At 39.4% G+C, this 20,717-nt stretch overlaps 1 protein-coding gene across 4 annotated transcripts in view; it reads left to right on the top strand.

Moving 5' to 3' along the window:
* LOC149020401 (inositol hexakisphosphate and diphosphoinositol-pentakisphosphate kinase VIP2-like) overlaps positions 1–20,717 on the top strand; it is a 53,936-nt gene that overhangs the window by 30,149 nt on the left and 3,070 nt on the right. For all 4 annotated transcript variants that reach the window (XM_089148523.1, XM_089148520.1, XM_089148524.1 and 1 more), the window contains exons 18-28: positions 3,087–3,169; positions 3,388–3,450; positions 3,527–3,601; positions 8,059–8,184; positions 9,468–9,709; positions 9,804–9,848; positions 10,826–10,892; positions 11,144–11,215; positions 18,771–19,024; positions 19,110–19,167; positions 20,418–20,585. In XM_089148523.1, the coding sequence (XP_089004649.1) occupies positions 3,087–3,169; positions 3,388–3,450; positions 3,527–3,601; positions 8,059–8,184; positions 9,468–9,709; positions 9,804–9,848; positions 10,826–10,892; positions 11,144–11,215; positions 18,771–19,024; positions 19,110–19,167; positions 20,418–20,585 (1,253 nt within the window). The remainder of the gene's footprint in view (positions 1–3,086; positions 3,170–3,387; positions 3,451–3,526; positions 3,602–8,058; positions 8,185–9,467; positions 9,710–9,803; positions 9,849–10,825; positions 10,893–11,143; positions 11,216–18,770; positions 19,025–19,109; positions 19,168–20,417; positions 20,586–20,717) is intronic.

Here is a 20,717-nt window from a genome sequence, read left to right as displayed (position 1 = left end):
TGTTTTTGCGTGCCATATTAAAGGAGCATTCCAGTGCATGAGGAATAGGGTTTGGGAGGGGCAAATGTATGTAGCCTTAACCTTCACTTCACACTTTCACAGAGTAGCTCTTTCCATGTTTTGAACAAGCAACTAGGTAGTTGCAATTCTTTAACTCAAGCATAGCACTAAGAGACAGTTCTTCAAAACTACATCTGGATCAAATAGGCTGCTGTTGCTTTTCTCATCCTCATGTTTCTCATTCTTCCATTTTTTTAAGTCACTTCCAACATTAATGGCATGCATATCCATGTAAACTTGAACAACAAATTGGAAAAGGACATGTTTTCATTCTAAATCCTATCACATTTAGAGGTAGTACACTTCTAATTGCTACCGCCAAATCATCAAATGGAGGCTGATGAAATCTAGGAATCTTAGGACAAAAGGGCAGAGAATGATTTCTTCAATTGTGCTTGCCTCCTCAAACTCATTTGGAAGATTGCTTCCAAGCATGACTCCATCTGAGTAAACTGGGTTTATTCTCACTTGTTGGGTGAGGATTCCATTTGGATTGCCTCCGTCCCCTCGCCCCTCGTGGGTTTGGAGGAAAGATCCTCTTTAGATCCCTTGCTCTCCCTGCCATTTATTTCCACCCTTGTTGCTGATGGGGACTCCACCTATTTTTGTTTGGACCCCTGGCACCCTCTAGGCGTCTTTTACAACCTCCTTGGCCCTTATCAAATCTATGCCTCCCATATCCCCAAGCTTACCCTTCTTTTGAACTTCATATCTGGAACCTCCTGGTCACCCCCCTTCTTCCTCCTCGAGTCTCACTCAAGTTTGGTCCAATCTCCCCCTCCACTCCCTCCCCCATGACAACATCATCTGGTCTCTCTCCCTTAGGGTTCCTTCACCTCTACAACGGCCTGGAATCTTATCCACTCCCCCTCTGCCCTGTTGCCTGGCACCCCCTGGTCTGGCTCAAAACCGCATCACTTGCCACTCTTTCACCACTTGGATAGCCTTTAACCTTTACCCTGTCTTTCCTCATCCACTGACATCTCAATGTCAACCCAAGCTGCATCCTTTGCTGGAACAGCCCTGAAGATATGGACCACCTATTCTTCTCTTGTCCCTTCTCTTGCTTCTTGTGGTTGAGAGCTATCACTTCCATTTGGCCACGTTCCAGACTAGCCCTCGGCTTCCCTTGTTTTGGGCTTGGTTTTTGAGGCATTTTGCAAGCAGATCTATATGTGATTTGGTAGGCAAACTGGTGTTCAATGCTTTGATCTCTCACATTTGGTGGGAGTGGTACCTCAGTTGATGGACTTCCAAATCTAGACCCATTGAATTTATTTGGAAAGCCATTCTATTTGAGGTCTCTTGCCGTCTGCACTCTCTCCCCCACCCCCGTTCTGGATACCCCCAGGAACAAGGCTGTTGTTGTTTCCTGTGGTCTTGGGTCTTCTTACTTGGTCAATAGTAGGTTGTAATCCCCCCTCTTCCCTATGTAAGTTCTCTCTTATTCTCCTCTTTGTACATTCTTCTCCCCCTTCTAGGGGCTTTGGTTAATGAAAATTTTCATTCATTCAAAAGAAAAAAAGAAGAGGTTTTTCACCTGAACGTGTACTCCTTCCTTTCCTCTCCTTCGTGACCATGGTTCAAGATCTTAGTCTCAAACCTGGTTTCAGCCGGGAAGAAAACTGAGTTGGACCAAGATCTTGGTGAGTTGGTGCATTTGTTTTTGAACTCAATGCCATGTTTTCTGGTTCAAAAAAATCAGTAGGTTGGGAGTCTCCTTCAATGGGGCTCTGAAGGTTTTCTAATGGAGTAAAATAAAAAAGGGGCTCGAGATGTGGGGAGATCAAATAAGTTAGGAGAAGGGCCTAGGGTCAGGGTTTTTCTGCAACAAAACTTACAGACTAAATTCTGGTTCTCATGACGACAGCAACTCTCAAGAGTCAATCCTTGAGCATAAACCTTTGGCAGGAAGAGAAATCTTCAGGTAACAGATTGAGTCCACAGTCAGAGGAAGAGTTTGGATTTCAAGCACCAAACTCCAGTCACCACCTTGGACTTTATGCACAAATGAACCCGAAAACTAGAATTTGAACCACTATGGTGCCATGATTTAGACTTGAAAGATCAGATCTCAATCTACATCTCACAGAGAAGGAAGGTAGCAACCAGCCTTCGCACAAAGCAAAATTTGATTCACCAAGTCAAATTCTATTCTTCCATCATGAGGTATTAAAGAAAGGGGAATAGGGGCTTGAAAAGCCAATTATAGATCAGATTCCTTACAGGAATAGGAAACTAACCTTCCTAACTTCAAGCTAACTCAAAAGTAAGTTAAAATAAAAATAATAATTAAAAAAAAAAAGGAAGAAGAAGAAAAAAGGGAAAATTTCTCCCTCTCATGTGTGGTGGTTTAAAAAAAAAAAAAAAAACCCAATGAAAGCTACTTACAACATAAAAACTGTTGTGTCCTTCACTTAACTTGTACTGAACCAATTAATTGAACTGAATGTACCATGGTTCAGCTCTAAGACATAGAAGAAAGTAAGTAATTAATGACCCTAGGCCCATTGGAAGGACCCAATAAAGGCCATTGCCTATTAAGTGTGTAACCCAATCCTAGGCTTATTTTAGGGCAAATAAACCCAAATAGTTGTTGGATCTGCATTAACAGATTGGTAGGCGATGACTTACTAACAGGCCCTGTTCTACAAATTATTTATTAGTGGAGAGCATAAATGTAAAATGCTGAAATAATGCTGAGATCTTGAGTTGATGCTGTTTCCTCCAAAACAAAAACAAGATAACATTACCCCTGCTCCCAGGACCACTGTTGTAGGGTTGGTTGAATTGATTGGGTATTCTTTATTTCCCTCCAACGCTTTAATGGTTCTCTTTTTGTTATTTTCATATTTACAATTGTGCATCATGGAAAATCCACATTTGTTTTTGAATTTATGCAAGCTTCACTTCTATGCTGAGTAGTTTCCAGTTGGCTAAGGAGATCTTTAATTTATCAGTCTTCAGGACGTACTGATATGTTAGACTTCCTAAATCTACTAGACTTCTACTTGTTGTGATTATAGGTGAAGGTACAGGGTTGCTTCGCCTGCATAGTACTTACCGTCATGATCTGAAAATATACAGCTCAGATGAGGGTCGTGTTCAGGTACAGATTTTGCTTGCATTATACTCATCATCCTGTATTTAAATATATTACTCAGTTGAGGGTCATGTTCATGAATAAACTTACTAATGCCTCGAGTTTAATGCCACTATTTTTTGTTTCTATTGATTGGCTGCCAAATCATTAAGACAATTGAGACGGTCTTTCGCATTCTTTTAGCTGACATACTCACATGTATATGTTTCTTTTTTCTCTTGCAGATGTCTGCAGCTGCGTTTGCTAAGGGCCTTCTGGACTTGGAAGGACAATTGACTCCAATATTGGTTTGTAGTTAGTTTCCACTAAAGTATTTTCTCGCTGATGCTTGATTGGTGTAATTTATTTGGGTTTTCTTTTAAGGTTTCACTTGTAAGCAAAGACTCCTCTATGTTGGATGGACTTGACAATGCCAGCATTGAGATGGATGAAGCAAAGGTTGGTATTTTTCCTTTTATGGAAGATAGCTATAATGTTTAATGCATTGTACATTAAAAAAGTTAAAATGCAAAACATATAAGGTCTCGCTTTTTTGGCCTGGTGAGATGGGTGTTGAGAGCGAGTTCTTGAACCATGGTCGAATTCATCATGCCTTGCTGTTTCTTTGTAAAAATGGCTCCCAGACTTGAAGATTTCATCTCCATTGTTCCTACCTTGTCATCATGGTTCTCAAAGCGTCCGCCTAGACGGCAAGGCAGTTTTTCAACTGCCTTGTTTTGAACAACATAAATTGACATGTTGTTTTTTTGGTTGCTTTATCGCCTTGTGAGCCTTATTGCCGCCTAGATGCTAAAACAACCTCTTTTTTGATATTTTGTACATAACATTTATTTTTTGAATCAAATTTATTCTACAAAGCCATATATAAATTTATTAGTTAGTCATTTCGGAATCGAGGCCCAAACTGCAAAGGAACTCTGAGGCCCAAAGTGACATAAGACCTCTACAGGATCTGGGGCATTGCCCCCACACCCCCGCCAGGGCGGCCTCCTCAGACCTTGTGTCCATCGGCAACAGAATGTGAAGCATAAGTGATACTCAACATTGAGAATCAATGAATCATTAAATAGATAATAACTTGGAAATCACAATAATGAGATCTGTTTTTTTGAATGAATGTGATTATTGAATGTTTGATTAGCCATAGAAGAAAACTCAACCGAAATTGTCGAAATTTCTGTTGAAATGTCTGCATTTTAAAAAAACGAAACGAAATTCCAATTATTCCGGAAAAGTGTCAAATTTCGACCGAAATTTCAGAGATTTCGACCATTTCGGAGGTTTCAACCATTTTGACCATTTCAACATTCCAACTTGTTTTTCTTAGTTTTTGTTGATTTCTATCCCATTTTCACCTAATTTCCACGGCTCCTTTTTCTTCAAACACCTCTTTTGCTCATTTTTTGCTTCCAAACACCTCCTAAGCCACAACAACTACAAAGGAAACTTCGGCAACAATAAAATGTGAAGCATGAGCCATACCCAACAATTCCAAACTTCCCCTTTTTTTATTTTTGTTTTGTTCATGCCTTAAATGATCTTGTATTGCCTTGAAATTAATATATGTTTAGCCTAGGACTATGATCTATGATTGTGTTTAGCCTAGGACTATGATTTATCATTGTGTTTTGTTAAACTTATCTTTTTATTATTTACTACCATTTTTCATTTTCTGATTTTAATAATTTTTTTCTAAAATTATGTATTTTTATTTTATGTATGTATGATGTATAGGCTTCAACTTAATATATGTGAGACACCATCACTTGATCTAGTTGGTCATTTTATTTTGTTGACTTGTTGTTTATGCAACCATTATACCAAACAATTTATGTATGTTGATGATTCTATGCTTGTATGCAATACAATTTGCACTTGTCGGAACTAGTCATTTGTTAGTATACTTGAATGATAAATTTTCAATGGTTTTTATTTTTTTTTGGCAAAACACTAGTTCCATTGTGTTTATTATGCTTGAAATAGGTAGTATGCATGAATCCAAATCATTTTGAGTCCATATGAGGCCCGAAATTGAAGTTCCAATTTCTAGAAAAAAGTGTCCAGTTTCAACCGAAATATCGAAATTTCGGCCGAATTTTCTTCGTTGTGTTTAGCTATATAGAAAGTAGTAGTATTAAAAAAATTTGACCCAATTGCTTTGGTCGCCTTATTGCAGCCTAGGCGCCGGTTTATCACCTAAACGCCTAGGCAGAGCCCTAACCGCTTTGGTCGCCTTGCCGCCTTGACAACCATGCCTGTCATAGTTTTGTCTAGAAATGGTACAAGCTACAGCACACGTTACTCCCCACCCCTTACGGCAATATTTGAGGCCAAATTCATAAAGAAGACCTATAGAGAATTGATTTGCATGCTAGGCAGATTCATCAGGGGAGATTAATGCTTTAAAGAAGGAGAGCTGATGTAACTAGGAGCCCTCCCCTGCAGACAAAATGCCCAAAATCTGTCCCTTCCTGCAGTCCTAAAGGGTGACATAACCTAGTGTGGGGCAAAAGTGTCTTTTTACTGAGTCCCCACACTCCCAATAAAATCCAGAATCTGCTGAGGAATCCAGATTTATTTTTTGTCTTGAGTTTGAATCTTTGTTAGCAAGTTGTGACAGAGTCTTTTTCCAGTTAGGAGTCCCAGTTGGAATCCTTTTTTTAAGTTGGATTCCTTCTTAAAGTAGGAAGTTTAATTTTCTGCTTTGATTTGTTTAGGAGTTCTCAAATAAGATTCTTTTTCTAGGTGTTTGAGTCCCAGTGTGAGAAAGAATTCCAATCCAAATTGAATTCCTTGTTGAGTCCTATTCCGAGTTGTCTTTTTATTTTGTTGAGTCCTTGTATGATTTCCTTCAATTGTAAGGCTATAAATAGAGACACCCATGTGTAATCAAATCTGAGTTGATGAATATTGAAATAAGCTAAGATAGAATGAGTTGTGGGTTCTCAAGAAGGGTAGCCCATGACTGTTGGTGATTGTAATTTCCTGCTTTTTCGAAGTTCTCACCCCTAATTCTCTTCTACAAACAAGCACAAGGAAGCATTCAAATCTGCGCCACCTCTAAATTCAGTGATCTTCTTCAACAACCAACCTTTCTCAACAAGACATCAAGTAAGCCAACCCCCATCCGCCAAACCCTAAGTTCCACTAAACCCAGCCCGCCAACCCTATCGCGAACTTTTCCTATTCCCTCTATAATATTATGGTGGTAACTCCTCCCCTGTCCTACCCCTTCCCTCTGATCCCCTCCAGCCCCCAGTCCCTCTTTTTTCCTTTTTCCCTTGTCTCTTCTTATTCTACAGCTCATGGCAGCTAGAAAACCCAGTTTTTCTAAACCCAGATTTTCCCCCTAGTTCTAAACCTAGATCTCCCTAACCCCTGATTCAAACCCTAATCCCCTTTAGGAATCAAATTCCCCCTTCCATCCCTACCTTCAGTCCTCTACTTTAGCATCAATCCTTCATCCTAAACCCTACTAACCCTTGTTTTTTCTTTTACACCCTAAACCCTAATTTAGGTTTTTCATTCATATCTCATAAAATCCTCATCCCAACCCTATTCTATTCTAGGATCAACATCCCCTTCCCCTACCCTATCTTCGATCCCAACCCTAACCATAGTCTTCTTCTAAGAAACCCTAAATTTGAGGAAACCCTAGTTGTTTACACCCTATAATTTATGGATTCAATCTGAACTTTCAGATTACAGAATTCAGATTTTAATTCCTCAAAAACCCTAACCTAAACCTCTAGCCAAACCTAACCCTCAACCCTAAACACCCTAGAAACCCTGGTTGTAGGGCATATCTGGTCATAAATAACTGCTTTGAACTGTAATTCTGAACAGCAGGGTTTAAACCCTAGCTTACTGCTGGTTCTCTAGAGAAGGATCCTGAAGACTGGCCCCTGGCTTGGGGTTACATCAACACTGACAATCGACTGATCAGATGATGACATGGACAATGCCAGGGCAGTTTGAGCATAAAAAAATACCGGGCTAGTGGCGGATATAGCTGACACATTGATATGGCCTGCTACCTGATCAGCTGCACAAACATCCCATTATGCATGTGTTGTTTCTTCACTGCATAATACTCAGCTCAGCTCGAATACCCTTGAAATATTGACCAAATCATTCAAATGCTTGTTTATGCTTCATCCTAGCTGCTCTAAATCATGTAAGCGACCTTATCTTTGTTGTGTTCTTAGTTATTGTTGAAACGAGGTAAAATAAATGGGAAGTCTAAATTATTTATTGATAATCAATTCTAACCAGTTCGTCTCCTTGCTTGATTTACTGGTGATGCATTCCATGATGTTATGCTAGAATGAGTGTCCCCCCTCCCCCCCCCCAAAAAAAAAAAAAAAAAAAAAAAAAAAAAAAAAGAGGAATCTTAAATGGTTTGCGCTTTTCATGTATCCGGACTAGTTGGTAAAATGTATTCACACTGCAACAAAGGAAAGGTGAGCTCTGTGGTGCATCTTGGATTTATTTTTCGCTTGGGTAGCTGATGCATGAGGTAAACATTGTGTTGTCTGTGGCTCCTTGGTTCAGTTTTGATATCTGTGAAAGTAGAATCTGGAGACAATTTTAGGGCATCCATTTGATGAATCCATTACATTTGTGGTGGCTTTACATGGATGTGACAGATCAGCTCCTTAAATTTTCAATATGCAGTTTATTTTTTCTTTTCTTTTCTTCATATGCTTGGTGAGACCTTAATCTGATAATTCAGTGAGAACAATAGTCAATTAACTTAATTCAATAACTAGAGCACTGCTGATGCTGAAATTGGAAGAATTCATTTTCTTGCCAGTAGTATTCTATGACATTATATATTAATCGTAAAGTTAACTCTTTTGTCATTATAATTGTGGAAGTATCTTCTTTTACAGGCTAGGCTGAATGAGATCATTACAGCTGATGCTAAAATAGCGTATAGCAATGGGACTGCGGAATTTCCTTGGATGGTTGATGGTGCTGGACTGCCCCCTAATGCTTCTCAACTTCTACCAAAATTAGTAAGACCAGTGGTTTTATCCCTTTGATTTTAACTATAGCTTTAGTTTCTTCTAGCTGCTTCCTTTCTTGTAGCAAGTGGTATATTAGCAGTTTTCTTCAATGTAGCAGCTACTTTAGGTTAGGAGAATGGCTTGGCGGAGGGAAAAAAATCCTAGTACACAAAGTACCTGTATTACATGAACTCTAGTATTCCCCCTCAAGTTAGAGAATAAATTCGATGCATTACTAGCTCGCAAAGAAGTGTTATTGAGCTAATGCAAGAAAAGCTCTTTGGTCAAGATATTAACCAATTGTTTGGTTGTATTCACCAGAAAGGTGCATATGTGGCCCGGCCAACATTGATCTTTTATTTAAGTGAATATTGGTACACCTCATGCTTTATCCACATGTTTCACAAAATTATGGGCTATACTCAGTGCAGCCTTGTTATCACAATAAAGCCTATAGGTGCCTCAGTATTAAATCCCAACTCTTGGTCCAACCTTCTCAGTCATAGGAGCTCACATATCCATGAGCCACAGCCCTGAAGTCTACCTTTATACTCTGTTCACAACATGTTTTTCGCTCCTACATGTGACTGGGTTGCCACTTGCCACCCACAATTTCACAATAGCCTAATCCAAACCATTTGACAAAGCTGAACCAACCCAATTAGAATCAGTTTAGCCTTCTATCATTAAATGGTTGTGCCTGCCATATACATGATGGTGTTCTATACAGCCTTGTCATCCTAAAACTATAAAACTGTGAGTACCGTATTTTCAAGAAATCGTCCTTTACCCAACCAATTTGTTTCAAATCAGAGACAGCCTTGTGTGTTCTTCATACACAGACCCAAATTTCTTGGTTTGATCTGACCATCCAAAACCCTAAAAACGATTCCCCATATCAACCCGCCCAAAAGAGAGAGGCATGCATCCAAATCCCAACACCATAAACCAAAACATATCATTTTTCTGTCCTATTTGAGTTGGTTCTTTAACAGGTCCTGGCTGTTGGCCCTCAAACCTAGTCTTGGCTATTAGCGCTCAATACTACTGAAACTATTCAAACTACATTAGGATCATATCCTGAACTGTGCTTTATATTCCTTTTTGTGGTTCTTTTTCTTCATATTTCCTTCCTCTTTCCTGCCGTTGCCATTTTAATTTCTTGCTGTTCTCTTTGTTAATTCACTTACATTTTGGGAGATCTTTTGATGAAAGGTTAGAGAATGAGAAACTGATTGAATATTTGTATTTGAGTCAGTCATGTTTTTAATCAATGTGCTTTTCATGGACAGGTTAAATTGACCAAAAAGGTCACAGCACAAGTGAAACTACTTGTTAAAGATGAAGATGAGAAACTTGCAATGACCAGCACATATGCAGTTTTTCCTCCATATGACCAGGCAAAGGCCCTTGGAAAGAGTATTATTGATGTTGGTCGCATTGCTTCTGGATTGCCTTGTGGTAGTGAAGGCTTCCTTTTGATGTATGCACGTTGGAAAAAGCTTGAGAGGGACTTATATAATGAGCGCAAGGAGTAAGCTCTTGTCATTAACTGATAAAATGGCTTTTTTTTGGAGGGTTTAGATGTCATTGCCAGTAATACAATTGATATTGTGATTTTAATGCAGGCGGTTTGATATAACTCAAATTCCAGATGTTTATGATTCTTGCAAGTAAGGCATATAGTTATTTTGTTTTGGGTGTATTTTCTTTAATTAAAATTTTTTTTTCTCTTGATTTATTACATGCATGATTACATATGAGGGCTTTACAATTCTGAATTGAATCATACATGTATCCAAGTTTTTGTTTTTCATTAGATCCTATGAACTCCTCATGCATGTGGATTTTGAAAGTCATTCTAGAGAGGGAGGTGAATAGGTTGGGAGTCTTGATAATAGCAGATTTTGCCTTGTCTCGGATTTGATTAATAATTAAAATTTAAAAGCAAACAAATGAACAAAGAGAGACAAGGCACAATGATTTATAGTGGTTCGATTCAACTGAATCTACGTCCACTCCCTTCTAAACCTTTAGAAGGATTTCCACAAGTATGTCCCTTTTAGTATGGTGACTGGGGACACAACACGTTTATGAAATCCTTGTCTAGGCAGAGCACCTCTTTCAACAATACTTGATTCTTGGCAAGAGCACCTAATTACAAATGAATAATTAAATTAAAAAAAAAAAAAAAAAGATAACTACCTTTAGGGTGTGGCACAAATCCTTTGTATACTGTGGTTAGAGGATGCACTTGATTGGTCTCTGAACCCCAATGAATCAACCTTGAGATCAACAAACCTCAGCCTTCTTGATAAAAGGGGATGAACTTTTAAGGGGATTTTGGTACTAAAATGGCTAGAGCTAAAGCTCAATTATGAGGGCAATAATAGCTTCAGGATTTGTGCTTCAGAGAGTCATTAAGACCCCTATTTATAGCCAAATGATGAGGTTTGACTTAGGTCCCAACATACAGATTATAGTCATATTTTTGAACTCGCAGTTGACCTGTGTACTTCCATGGTCTACCGGCTCAATATAGTCATTTCAACTAGCCATTGTACTCTCTATTTTCAGTTGTTGAATGTTTTCCTTTTTCTACATCTAATATATTGTGTCACAATAACACTGTTCTGGTCTCTTGTTATAGATATGATCTGTTGCACAATTCACATCTTAATTTGGAAGGATTGGATGAGCTCTTCAAAGTTGCTCAGGTGCACTTCACAAATTTTCTAGAAGTTTTACTTGTAGAAAGAAAATAATATTTTCATTGAACTTTTGAACAATGTGACATAGCCAGTGCAAGTGCTTCCTGGATGTGGTCCATTTGATTTTGATATTTCTTAGGGCTCAAGTGCATGCATTCAACCCATGACTTGGATGGATAATAAAGTCATGTCTTTACATTTTGGTATTCTGTTAGTCTATGTAAAAGTAGTCCTAACTCTTCATTTCATTATTTCAGTTACTGGCGGACGGTGTTATCCCTAATGAATATGGCATAAATCCAAAGCAAAAGCTCAAAATTGGTTCCAAGGTATAAATATCATTATGATTTTCTTTATCATTCTCATATGTTGAACCTTGGCAATTCAGTGTTAAACCTCCCCACCCCACCCCCCCAAACCCCCATTTTTTTTTCTTTCTCCATAATATGGAGACTTTTCCTACTTAATTTTAAAAAGGATAGTTGCTCATGTGGTGGTGGCTTTGATTGATTAACTTCTGCATTAGTTGGTGCTAGAAACTTGTTATTTGCTTATGCATTCCTGACGTAGCTTTAGATTTACAAGTCAACTAAAGGCCCTGCCAATATCTTAGACAAATCATAGCCAACACAAGGGAGTTTGGGTATTGAAAAAGAGGTTGAGTTTAGGTATTTTTTTGGGACTCAGATGGGGCTGTGGTTTAAGGAGGTTGCGTGGGGGATGTGACATAGCCTCAGTTGAATGAGGGCTAAATAGCCAATTCAAATGGGTACGAGAAAGGTTTCTTGAAGATTCAGTTAGGGTGAATGGGATGAAAAACGGTAAGATCTTCAAATGAAGTTCCTAGATGGTCTGTTTCTTATGGGTATTGGATGGTGTGATAGTGAAGGATCGAAGGGGCTGCTGTCAAAGTAGGAGTTAACCAATTACGAGGGACAAAATTGCATATGGGTTTTTAACACAGACACAGCCTTGGACTGATCTAAACCCAACCAGGTCTCCAGAAAGAGTTGAAGCAGGTCCAGTTTGCATCATGAGTCATTGTGTCTAGTAGGATTTTAGGAGAGATACTATTTGGGGAAATATTGTCTGTGTTTACTTGATTCTGCTTATTTTAGAATTTATGTTCGTAGGTTATCTGATTTCTAATTTAATTAAGTTTCCTTATTTCAATTAGAGTCTTAGTTAGAGAGTTGTCTTTGTTTAGGTCTATATATATGATGTAATCCCCCATCGTCAGACAAAGATTGGAGAATATGATTTGAGTTTATGTTTGTCAGAGCCTCCATAAACTCCCCCCTTTTCCTTATGCGGTTTCCCTTCTCCTTTCTTCCTATTTTTTGAGTCTCCCTTTGTGAAAGCCCACCATAGGAGGCCATTCTTAGAGGTCTGCATTGTGGGTGGTTTTCTTGAGGTGGTGTAATTTTCTTGAGATGTGGAAAGAGGGTTTTACTCACGGGATGGGGCTGCCACTAGGATCAAACCTAGATGGGTAGGTGTAGGTGTCATCCCTAAAGTTTGGTGGGATTTGGATGATTGGCTTCGGAGATATTCAAGTTCTTGATTTTTGTTATAGGTTTCAAGAACTCAAATTTTAGAATTTCTAGTTTCAAGGATTTTAATGAGAGAAATAGCTCAATGGTGTATAGGGAAGATAGTCCAGGTTAGGGACAAATCTGATGGCTATATTGATGTACACCCGACTCTGAATTATAGGTTTATTAGCGAAAGTGAAAATTTAAGAAAGCAATATAGAAGGGAAAAGAATGGGTGGGTTGATCTTCATCTGCAGGAAGGTTAGCTGGTAATACTGTTCTCAAATAGGGATTGTGGATTAATTGAGGTGTAGGATCCACAGCCACAGCGAGAACCTTGGACTTGAAACACCTTGAAACTTCAACCATCTTGGATTTTGATACCAAGGATTGTAGATTCCCAGGTGTTGGACTTTAAACACCACGAGCCTTCAACCTGAACTTGAATAGCTAGATCTGATCTTTTATGGAGAAGAAAACACACAATCTGGGATTATGAAATTGCTGGGATTTAATTTTGAGATCATATATAGACCAGGTTGTGAAAATAAAGCTGCAGATGCCTTATCACGTCAAATGGAAGGAGCAATGTAACTCTCCAGCTTTCCGCAGCGACATGGGAGGAAGAAGAAGGGTTGGAAGATGAAATTGGGAATCTGAGCATTATAGAAATGTGGTGCAGTCATTGCTCAGTGGCTCTACTGATTTCGCAGATTATCAAATGAAGAAGGGGACACTCTTCTATAAAGGACGTCTCGTCATTCCTGAAAATTCCCAGTTGATCTCTAAGTTAGTTGCTGAATCCCATTCTACCCCTTTTGGAGGTCATTCCGGGTATCTTCGCACCTATAAGAGGTTGGCAGCGGTAGTTTACTGGGTAGATATGAAAAGGGCTGTTAAGGACTTTGTGGCGTGCTTTGACACGTGTCAACGGAGCAAGCACCAATCCATGAAACCAGCAGGGTTGCTTCAACCTCTTCCCATTCCAGATTGAGTGTGGGAGGACATCAGTTTGGATTTCATCAGTGGCTGACCCAAAACCCGAGGGGGACACTATATTAGTGGCGGTGGACAAACTCTCAAAATATGGGCACTTTATTGCAATTACACACCCATATTCAGCAAAAGATGTGGCTCTGGTTTTCTGCAAGGAGATAGTACGGCTCCATGGGTTTCCGTGTTCAATTATATTCGATAGAGACCGGGGTTTTCATGAGTAACTTTTGCAAGGAGCTTTTCAAACTTGCGGCTGGAACCAATTTCAAATTCAGCAGTGCCTATCACCCTCAAACAGATGGCCAAATGGAGGTGGTGAATAGAGGGTTGGAGATTTATCTTCTCTGTGTTTGTGCTAGACAGCCACATGACTGGTGGACCACGTGGCTCTCTTGGGATGAACATTGGTACAATACCATGTACCTTTCAGCTACCTAGATGACCCTGTTTCAGATTGCTATGGACGAGATCCTCCACTTTTCCGCAGGGTGGGCAGGGGACTACTCCAAGGTGGATGAAGTCGATATTGTCCTATGTGAGCGGGATCACATCCTAGATGAGTTAAAAGACCAACTTGCGAGGGGCTCAAGACCGCATGAGCTCCTCAACAAATCTGCACCGCCAAGATGTCACTTACCGAGTAGGGAAGGAAGTTTTTCTCAAACTTCAGCCATACTGGTTCAAAAAACTAGCCAAGCGCCCCAATGAGAAGCTCAGCCACAGTTACTATGGACCGTATCCTATTGCAGGTCAAGTCAATCCTGTTGCTTACAAACTTACCCTTCAACCCAAGTCCAAAGTCCATCCGGTTTTCACGTGTCTTAGTTGAAGAAAGTTGTGGGCAACAACATAATCACTCAACGCTTACCATCTTGGTTACCTGAGGACTGGGAGCTTCAGCTCACCCCAGAGGATCTGTTAGACATCCACTACTCGTCTCGTGGAACCCTTGATGTGCTGATTATTGGAAGAACTTACCCTGCTGTCAAAATCCTTGGGAGGATTTTTTTGAGTTGCACAGTCAATTTCCAGATTTCCACCTTGAGGACAAGGTGAAACTTAAGGGAGGGAGTTTTGATAAGTCCCTAATAACTCGGGTGTACAAATGCAAGAATAGGGGGAGAAACACGGGATCACCTCCAGAAGCTACAGGGGATCAATCTCGTCCAGACATACAAGGGACAGGTGGTCTACTTCTGTTGGACAGCAGCCACTACCCTGCTGTTAGCAGAGAAGCAGGGAAGATGGTCCATGTGGCAAGAGAGGATTGGGGAGAGGTGTAAGAGGTTGTTAGGAATGTTGTGTTATGTAAGGGGGGAAAGGAGGGAATTGGGGGATATGCGTTTAATTATGGAGTGTGGAGCAAGCTGAGCTTGCTGGGAGAGGAGGGCCTCTCGGGTAAGGTTTTTGGTAGTGATTTGGTATTGTTTTGTAGTTCTGTTTTAGTTGATTTAGTGAATGATTCAGTAGAAAGGGCTGGAAATATTTGGTGTGATTGTTAGTTCTTCCTTTAATGCAATCGGCCATTGTTGTGCTGCTGTTTTCTTATTTTTAGATTGTAATTTCTGGTGAAATCTATCTTGTTCATTGTATTTGGGGAGATTAGTGGTGAGGTTTATGGGTTCTTATCATTAAGCCTGATTCTAAGACTGTATCCCACGGCCACCATTGCCTAGCACCACCTAAGGAAATTGACTGGTCATTATCATCTGTAGTAGTAGTAGCTCCACCTGTAGGCTGGAATTGTATAGCTGATGCATCCTATTCATGTGCTTGGCACTTATTAGCCATAAACTCATTGACATTGACACTAGTCTCCTTAGCTATAACATGATCAGGCCTCCCTCTAGGCTGATCCAAAAAAGTGTCTCACCTTTGTCCCTTGATCTGTAATATGGTCTTTGTCATTTAAATTTCACCTAAAAAATATTGATGAGTATTCTTGTGCCCATTGCATTCTATACCGATATGTATGTGTTGCATTTTCAACCTTAAATAATAAAGCCTGTACACTAGGTCATTAAGGCAATGGGAATGCAATCTGTTTTGCCTCTTCAAATGGATCAGCGAAAAGTGCGCCAGTCCCTTCCACATCCAAATGTGGGACACGTTTGGGAAAGGACCTTGATTGCTACTTCCTCAAATTCTCCGTTGTTTTGCCCTACAAGATCCTCAATTCAGCTGCATTGAATAAAAATTTGAAGTTATTAGACTTATTTACATTTCAAATATCACTAAATCTATAATGTTACCCATATTTCATCTGGATCTTCTACCTCTTTTTGGCTTGATCCGTGGCATCCGATGGGCATTCTCTTCTCTCTCTCCTTGGCCCCCGTGCAGCCTATGATACCCGCATCCGCAAAGCTATACCTCCTTGTCCACTTTCATCACCAATGGATCCTGGCCCCCCTTCCCTCTTCCCCCTTCAACCTCCTTGTTTGGCTACCCTCCCTACCAAATCCTTCACCATGTCCTCTAACTTGGAACTTTCTCCGATCCCATTCCCCTTGCCCCCTTGGCCTCCCCTAGTTTGGTTTAAAGGCCATATCCTTGCCACTCCCTTACACTCTAGAGAACCCTTAACCTAGCCCTTCCCACCCAAGCTTTTCTTATTAGTCGCCATATCCCAGCCATAGAAAAAAATTTGAGGGAAACTCAAGTTTCGACTAGGTGAAAATAGGAAACCTAGGTGGGAAACTGGGAAATTTCGAGGAAACTTAAGACTTTTTTGTGCAAGTTTCGGCATGAAGTTTTGACAAATTTTAGGAAGTATTTTAGGGTGAAACTCTACATTTAAGCTAATTAGAGTATAAAGAACACACTGGCTATATTTTGCTAAAAATGTCAATGTAGATATGTCATTTAGTGTATATAATATCAATGTAGAGTTGTCCGAGAAGTACACTATAAACTTAACTACTTAAGTACATAACATTCAATATAAAATTTCTAACTTCAAAACATCAAATACAATGTAACTGACAATAAAAGGAAGTACAACTCAGTGCTAAGAAGAGTGCCTTGGTGGATCCATCCTGTGAGCAAAGTAGTACTATGCCTACAACATCCTCTCCTCCAATCAATGAACATAGACATCCCATGATATTTTATGCCTATGGTTGTCAAGGTAATCAACAATTGTAACTTTATAAGTCTGGTCATCAACATGCCTAAGATAACCAGTCTGAGGGAATACGCAATTTGGATAGGGAAGTCCTGATGGAGGGGGTATTTGGGAAAACATTAAAGAAAAAAAATTAAAATTATGGGAAAGCTATGAAACTTGAAGGAAAAAGTCCTTGGTTTCCACGAAATTTCTTAAGTTTCCACGAAATTTCCCAAGTTTCCATGAAATGTCTCATGTTTCCCACGAAATGTGGGAATTGTTTTTCTCACGAATCAGCTGGTCTAGTTGGGTTGAACCAAGTTTTGACAAATTTCGACAGGTTTCGAGGTTTAGACGGTTTCGATCGAAACTTGGGATTTTTTTCAGTCCCCTAGTTTTTTGTTTCGAGGTTCCCAAAATGGGAAATTTCGGTGGAAATTTCGTAAGTTTCAACAGAATTTTGTTCTATGATCCTAGCTAACCCCAATTGTACCCTTTGTTGGAACGCTTTGGAAGATCTTGAGCACCTATTCTTTTCTTGCCCTTTCTCTAGTTCTCTTTGGAGAATAGCCCTTGCAACCATATGGCCCGTTCCCGATGTTCCTTTGGTTTTGATCGTGATTGGTCTTGGGTTTTGAAGAACTTTTCTGGCACCTCTATTTGTGATCGGATCAGTAAGCTTGTCTTTAGTGCCACGATTCACCATCTTTGGTGGGAGCGCAATCTTAGGCGATGGACTTCCAAATCCTGCTCACTAGGTACGATTTGGAATGCCATTCAGTTTGATGTTTCTGCTAGACTTCTCTTTACTCTCCACCTCTCGGTTGTTGACACCCTAAGGAATAGGCTCATTGTTGTCTTTTGGGGTCTTAGCTCCACTTTCCAGCCCCCTATTTAGAGGTTGGTTCCCCCCCCCCTCCCCTCTTGTATTTCTCTTTGTTTTGGTTCTTTAATATAATTTGTTATTGTTCACCATACATAGAACCTTTATCACTGTCCAGCATTTTTGCCACATTACCCAACTGTCTTGAGAAGTCATTTGATGAATGATAGTCTGTTCCTGTATTCCTAAGTGTTGGACCCTCTCCATTCAAAACATCAGACGCAAACATAACTCTACATCCAGATTTCTTAGTCTCAAAGCTCCTCAATGCAATGTAGTTAGTGGCAAATCTAGTAATCCCTGGCTGCACTAGGTCCCCACTGCATTTCTCCCTCAACAAATTCTAAGACATAACAGTGATTGTGTACGGAGTTTGTTATCTACCTTGCCTTGATATAATACCTTGCACAGTCTTGATCTGCCAATGTCTTTCAACATAAGGTCGATGCAGTGGGCAGCATATGGTTGTCCAATAACTTCTCATCGACCTTTTTGAAGTTGATGCTATTGTCCATCACAACTTGGACGACATTCTGCACCCCAACCTCAGCCACCACTTCTTTAAGGAGCCTATATATGTATTTTGCATCCTTTACTTCTTTGGGTGCATCCACTGATTTCAAGAATACAGTCCTCCCATCATAGTAAATCGTAAAGTTGATGGACCTTTTTGTCTCCAGCTAAAACAGAATTTTATCTCAAATATCTTAATCTAACTCGGACATTATATCAAATTTAACAACCGTCCAAGCGAGCCTTCCCTTGTTAAAACCTGTAAAATCCCCAACTCTATGGAAATCTCGAGTTATGATGTTTTGATTAAAGCATTGTAATTTGATTACTCCAGTATTAGGTGATTTCTGGTCGAGTGAATGTTTCTTATGCTTCTGTTTAAGTTTCTATGTTGTCACCAGCCCATTTGTATAAAACACCTGGATGGATTTTGGTCATGTGTTGTAGAATTGGTTCGTATGAATTCTCTGTTTGAAATTTTCTTTTAGATGTGATATAAAATACATGATTACCATATGTAAAGCTATTTATAACGTACTTTCTTGACATGGGAGGTTTCTGCCTCTTCTTTTTGATGCCCTTGGGAAAAGGTGTCATAAATGAATTCTCCATGCTTCCAAGCACTCTTTTGCCTCAACCAACCTTCCACTGCCTCAGTAACTCTTTGCCTCGCTATCCTCTCCTTTCACAGAATCTGCAACTGGTCTTATTCTTTCCTAAGCTTTTGATCATCTCTGTATGAGCAAACCACATTTTCTCCTCACGAGGAATGTAAAAAATAACATGCTCAAACTTATGGAGTAGCTGCTTGATATATTCATTCAGTTTCTTGTTTTGTGATGACTCAGATTGCCCGCCGTTTGTTGGGAAAGATTATGATTGATCTACGGAACACTCGTGAAGAAGCAATTGGTGTTGCTGAATTAAAAAATAACCAAGACCAAGGTTCAACAGTCGCTGTGGCAGGAAAGAAAACTACTGATTTGCAATCAAAACCCTTACTCAGGAATGAAGATGCAAGGCGATCTAGTTCTACAAGTGAATTATCATTGGACCAAGATGATGATGATGATAAGGAGACTAAATACCGTTTGGATCCAAAGTGCCAATCCAAGCTTTCTGATTTGTGATCTTTCTTCTTTCATCCTGACATATTTTAAATCATTTTCTTTATTAATTTTTTTCAGGTATGCCAATGTCAAGACCCCTGATCGGCATGTACGGACACGCCTATATTTCACATCGGTAAGTAAAGTATCTTATTAATTTGTCTATTCTATTCATATTCTTGTAATTTACCAGAAGGTAGATAGGAAGTTCAAAATTATATCTATGTACATTTCTTATCTCAATAAATATACATTTACTGGTTGTTCGGTTGTTTATAAGATTCAATATACAAACTGTAAGGCCATAGGTGAAATCCTTATAATGTAGAACATGTGGTGGGTCTAGAATTTGGTTTCTGCCTGGTTGCCATGATAAATTAGGTGGTTGGTTGCACTGTGCCTGAAGGTTTGCTTGCTGCATAGACATTTCCTTGCCAATTTATTTTAGTTATTTATGCCTTGATGTGTGAAGAATTGATCTCTTCCATAATGTTAGCAGAATTATTTATATGAATCTATGATGTTAAATGAAAATTTTGTGCTTGAAAATAGACATCTTTGAGTCCAGCTGAATTCTGTTTGGGGGGCTTTGTCATATCCAGAACTTCTTGTGTAGTCATTTTGTGACTGCCACTCCTCATCTGTGTAGCGTAGATGCAAAGGTGGCTGCATGAAAAATAAAGCAATGATGAGATATATATCCCCTCCCACCCCCCCCCCCGCCCAAAAAAAAAAAAAAAAAAAAAAAAAAAGTGTAAAAAACACCATAGAGTTCTGAATACAGTTTAAGCTGCCTAACTCAAACTACATTATCAACTTTGCCTAATCACACTCATAAAAACTGAAATATCCAAAGAGGGATTAGTGTGTTCCAGCCTTCCAGGCACTTGAGAAGGTGATGACAATCTTAAACGAAGATGTCAGACAACTTACTATTTATTTATTTATATATATATATATATATATATATATATATATATATATCGCAGCAAAAATTGTTGGGGGAAGCCTGTGTAGGAGAATTGCCCCCAAGACTCTGCTTGTGTGGATCTCTTGAGCACAAGGTCTGCGCCATATTTGACCCCCGTGAAAGGAACTTAATCCTGCTGTCTGAATAAGATGCTTTCCTGCTAGATGTCACCATTTATTGCTTGTTTTACGCTGAGATACCTCAGCTCTGCATGTATTAATCTGTGTCTTAAGCATAACCAGTATCTCCTCGCATCTCTTCAAAATCACCTTTCTAATATGCTGCCTGATATGATACTTCCAAATTCTTCATTTTTCTGTGATGCTCATTAATGTTGGCATTTTCTTAGCTGTAATCTATTCTCTTGTTCCAATTGCTAGTTTCATCATTCAATTCACATTCTTCTTTTCTGACAGGAATCACATATACATTCTTTAATGAATGTGCTTCGCTACTGCAACTTGGATGAATCTCTGCAAGGAGAGGATAGCCTTGTCTGTCACAGTGCTTTGGAGCGTTTATTCAAAACAAAGGAACTTGACTATATGAGTTACATTGTATTCAGAATGTTTGAGAATACCGAGGTAGTGTTTTTTTCCCCCTTTTTCTTTCCAGTCGCCATCAAGGTACTAGCACCCCGTTTCAGTAATAAAATATCATTATTAGCTTGTGTTATTGTAATTGTTAATCTTGCAAAATTTCCCAGGTATGTGTTA

The sequence above is a fragment of the Hakea prostrata genome, chromosome 3 (genome assembly GCF_041222555.1).
Source record: "Hakea prostrata isolate BN-2017 chromosome 3, UWA_Hpros_2, whole genome shotgun sequence".
NCBI lineage: Eukaryota > Viridiplantae > Streptophyta > Magnoliopsida > Proteales > Proteaceae > Hakea > Hakea prostrata.
Note: the sequence above shows the minus strand (reverse complement) of the source record. Positions and strands in the feature narration are given on the sequence as shown.